This window comes from Myotis davidii, unplaced genomic scaffold (genome assembly GCF_000327345.1).
Source record: "Myotis davidii unplaced genomic scaffold, ASM32734v1 scaffold142, whole genome shotgun sequence".
Classification (NCBI taxonomy): Eukaryota; Metazoa; Chordata; class Mammalia; order Chiroptera; family Vespertilionidae; genus Myotis; species Myotis davidii.
Window position 1 is genome coordinate 5,698,553 of NW_006294400.1, and position 4,090 is coordinate 5,702,642.

Sequence of the window (4,090 nt, forward strand, 5' to 3'; positions counted from 1 at the left end):
AGAGGAGGTGGGGGCAGATGCAGAGGGGTGGGGGCAGGTGCAGAGGGGGTGAAAGAAGTGCAGAGGGGGTGGGGTAGGTGCAGAGGGAGTGGAGAGCCATCAGTTCCTTGAGGTCCTGGCTCAGCCCGAGGTCTGAACCTCCACAGCTCCAAGTTCTCAATACTTGGGAGACATCTAGGGGTCCCCCAGCCAACCTAGGAGGATCACCCGCCTCCATGGAGAAACCATTCCACTACATCAGGTGTCCTCGCTCCTTGAGGTCCTGGCTCAGCCCGAGGTCTCAGCCTCCACAGCTCCAAGTTCTCAATACTTGGGGGACATCTAGGGGTCCCCCAGCCAACCTAGGAGGATCACTCGCCTCCATGGAGAAACCGTTCCACTCCATCATCCCTCAATCTCTTGGGCAAGTGGCTCAGCCTCTCTACCTTCGTGTCCCTGAGGGAAAGTGGACACTTCTCAGTAGCCACAGGCCTCGTGCTCAGCTGGGCCGCCTCCATGGAGAAACCATTCCACTACATCAGGTGTCCTCAAACCTTTTAAACAGGGGGCCAGTTCACTGTCCCTCGGACCGTTGGAGGGCTGGGCTATAGTTTAGAAAAAAACTATGAACAAATTCCTATGCACACTGCACATATCTTATTTTGAAGTAAAAAAACAAAACGGGACATCTAGGGTCCCCCAGCCAACCTAGGAGGATCACTCGCCTCCATGGAGAAACCGTTCCACTCCATCATCCCTCAATCTCTTGGGCAAGTGGCTCAGCCTCTCTACCTTCGTGTCCCTGAGGGAAAGTGGACACTTCTCAGTAGCCACAGGCCTCGTGCTCAGCTGGGTGCCCCTGCAGGGCCTCTGCTCAGAGATCTGTGGCTCACGAATCCCTTTTCTGCTCCCCCGTTCCTGACTTCATATCCGAGTGGAGCTCAGGGGTCACAAGGTGGGGGGGGGGGCCCTCAGAACCAAGCCCTGGGCTCCTTCCCACACACATACACCACCACCCCATTGCTCCCTGCAGGCACCTACTGGGTGGATCCGAACCTTGGCTGCTCGTCCGACACCATCGAAGTCTCCTGCAACTTCACGCATGGTGGACAGACGTGTCTCAAGCCCATCACAGCCTCCAAGGTACCCGTCTGCTCCCGCCCCCGCCAGGCTGCCGGGCCTTGGGGAAGTCATCTCTCGTTTCTGAACGTCAGTTCCTTCACCTATAAGTTGAGGATGAATTGTTTTAAATCCAAACCCCTTGGACTTGTCTGATGCCAACGGTTCTCTCTTCAAGTAGCACTTTTTGCCTAATACCTAAAGCAGCGTCGTTGGCCAAGCTGGCCTGGCGAACCATGAGCCATCAGCACAAAACAAGTCAGGGTGCGGCTCCCCGGGGACAGCCGCCAGGACTGTGCGTGCAAATATTAAATGAATGTTCGCTGCCCGCTTACCAGGTCCCATCTCTGGGCTGAGAATTTTAGGTGGCTCAGGACAACTCAACAATAAGCCAAGGAGGGCAGTGGTGGTGTGACCACTCCCCACCCAGAGCTGGAGAGTCTTCAGGAGCCAGCTGGTCAACCAGTTGAGTCCCTGCCAGGTGCCAGGTGCTGGGAGGCAACACGAAACACAGCAGCCTCGCCACTAGCCCCACAGCCGGAGCTCCTGGTCCAGCAGGCCCTTTCCCCTCTGGCTGTGACGTGGCAGAGGGGTGAGGCCGGAGTTGGCCCCTGGGTTGGCAGCGGGACCTGCCCCTCTAAGTCTCCACCCCATGGGGAACAATGAGCCTCTGTGGGGTGCTGATCAGAGACGGCGCCTTTGAAGTGCGTGGGGTCAACACTTATGTCAGGTGCTCACATTACAGACACACAGACCCAGCTGTCAGCCCTCACACTAGAACCAATGAGGCCGTAAATCCTGTCCTGTTGTCTGTGGTCAGGTCTGGCGTTTCTACCCCATCCCACCCCTCAGGGATATGGAGCCGTAGGGTAGGAAGGGAGCTGCTCATTTCCTCTATAGTCTGAGAGACTCTCAATCTTGGGCAAGATCCTCTTCCTCTCTGGGCCTCTGGGTCCCAGCTCAGCTCCAAAGACCCCCGTCCCCTACAATGGAGAGGGGAGTGGGTAAGATTGCACCGGGCCCTTCGCAGCTCCGACTCTGGCTTTGGTTCTTTCTTTCCCTTCCTTGCTGCTCCCTGGCTCTGGACCAGCTCACACAGACCTCAATTTCCCTGTCTCTTAAGCGGGCACACGTCTGGGAGCGTGGTTGGGAAATGTTACCAGGAGAGCTTACCTTCTGAGAGCTGTGGGCATCCCAGCCAGACCTGCCCCCGCCCCACGGCTGTGTCTCCTCCCCAGGTCGAGTTTGCCGTCAGCCGCGTCCAGATGAATTTTCTGCACCTGCTAAGCTCTGAGGTGACACAGCATATCACCATCCACTGCCTGAACATGACCGTGTGGCAGGAGGGCCCCGGGCAGGCCCCAGCCAAGCGGGCAGTTCGCTTCCGGGCCTGGAACGGGCAGATCTTCGAAGCTGGGGGTCAGTTCAGGCCTGAAGTGTCCATGGATGGCTGCAAGGTAACGCGGAGCCCCCACAGGCCCCTCACGCACAGACCAGTGGGAAACATGTGTATAACAATTTTACACTGGACTATATTAGTATGATACGTATAATTTTTACGTTTGTAATAATTTTATTGCGACGGCTTTAGAAAATTGCTGTTACTCACCTTCCTCTCTGGGAACCTCCTGAGGGAAGATCTGGGCTGGTAAAAACTTTACGGGCTGGTAGATATGGTACTTACTTGCAAGGCTGCTTATAGGAGGATGGACTTCTACTCTCTGCCCCCATCCTGACCGGGCTAATTTTTTCTCTTAACATTTTTGGTTATTTTCAAATGCCTAAAACAGAGTAGGTTGTTAGGGAAGAGAGAGATAGAAAGTCACACAAACCAGTGTCACAGATTAATCAAAACTGGTAATGAGCATGTTGGTTTCCCCACATCCTCACTAACGTCTATAATAATAAAAGCACAATATGCAAATTGACCAAATGGCTGAACAGCAGAACGACCGTCCAGACAACCATGCGATGACACCCGCTGGTGCCAGGCCAGCCAAGGCAGGTGCGATGCAATTGGTCAGGGTCCGGGCCATTGCCCCATGATCACCCAGCAGAGGGAGGCCCAGGCCACTGGCCAGCAGAGCAATCAATGGTGGGGGGCGGGGGGGACTCTACGATCCCACCAAAGAGGGACGCCCAGGCCACCGACCGTTGGGCTGCGGCAAGTGATGGGGCCTCCCTCTGCTGGGTGCGATCCATCAAGGAGCCCCAGTGGGCAGGGCCTCCGGGCCATCGCCCCATGATCACCCAGCAGAGGGAAGCCCAGGCCACCGGCCAGCAGAGCAATCAATGGTGGGGGGCGGGGGGGACTCTACGATCCCACCAAAGAGGGACGCCCAGGCCACCGACCGTTGGGCTGCGGCAAGTGATGGGGCCTCCCTCTGCTGGGTGCGATCCATCAAGGAGCCCCAGTGGGCAGGGCCTACCTCTTTGGGGTGATCTATCACCGGGCTCCCGGACTGTGACAGGGCGCAGGCCAGGAGCCCTCGGGGGATGTCCAACTGACGTGCTCGCCAGCCATGAGCCCAGCTCAGGGGGCACATTGACCACCAGGGGGCAGCTCCTACATTGAGCCTCTGCCCCCTGGTGGTCAGTGCGCATCATAGCAAATGGTTGTTCCTCCGTTCGGTCTATTTGCATATTAGCCTTATATTATATAAGGAGGATCTATATATCCAAAGCCTTAGAAACATACCTATCTTCTGATCCAGCAACTCTGCATCTAGCATTTGTTCTGTGGAAATAATTACAAATGTGCACAAAAGTTGAGTACAGTGACAGTCATTGCAGCATTGCTCATAAGCATAAAAGTAGCAGGAGCCATCTAAATGGACCAGTCCGGATGGGTGCTCTGGGGAAGTACCGTGTGGCCATCAGTAACCGCAAGGAGAGATGCCGGGAATCACGTGAGATGGACGAAGAGGCCCATGGTGGATATGTGTGTCCTCTTTTCCTTCTGCCCTCAGGTCCAGGATGGCCGCTGGCAACA

The 4,090-nt window shown here is 56.0% G+C and overlaps 1 protein-coding gene and 1 long non-coding RNA gene across 2 annotated transcripts in view; one reads left to right on the forward strand and one right to left on the reverse strand.

The window, feature by feature from the left end:
- The window catches only part of COL27A1 (collagen type XXVII alpha 1), a 143,710-nt gene that overhangs the window by 138,854 nt on the left and 766 nt on the right, over positions 1–4,090 (forward strand). Inside the window, 3 exon segments of the mRNA XM_015567140.1 lie at positions 1,013–1,122; positions 2,337–2,555; positions 4,068–4,088. Of these exon segments, the coding sequence (XP_015422626.1) occupies positions 1,013–1,122; positions 2,337–2,555; positions 4,068–4,088 (350 nt within the window).
- Positions 2,851–4,061, reverse strand: LOC107183891. The gene is made up of 3 exons (XR_001514712.1): positions 3,965–4,061; positions 3,797–3,835; positions 2,851–2,879 (listed from the first exon to the last, which is right to left on the reverse strand). It is a non-coding gene; the product is annotated as an uncharacterized LOC107183891 (long non-coding RNA).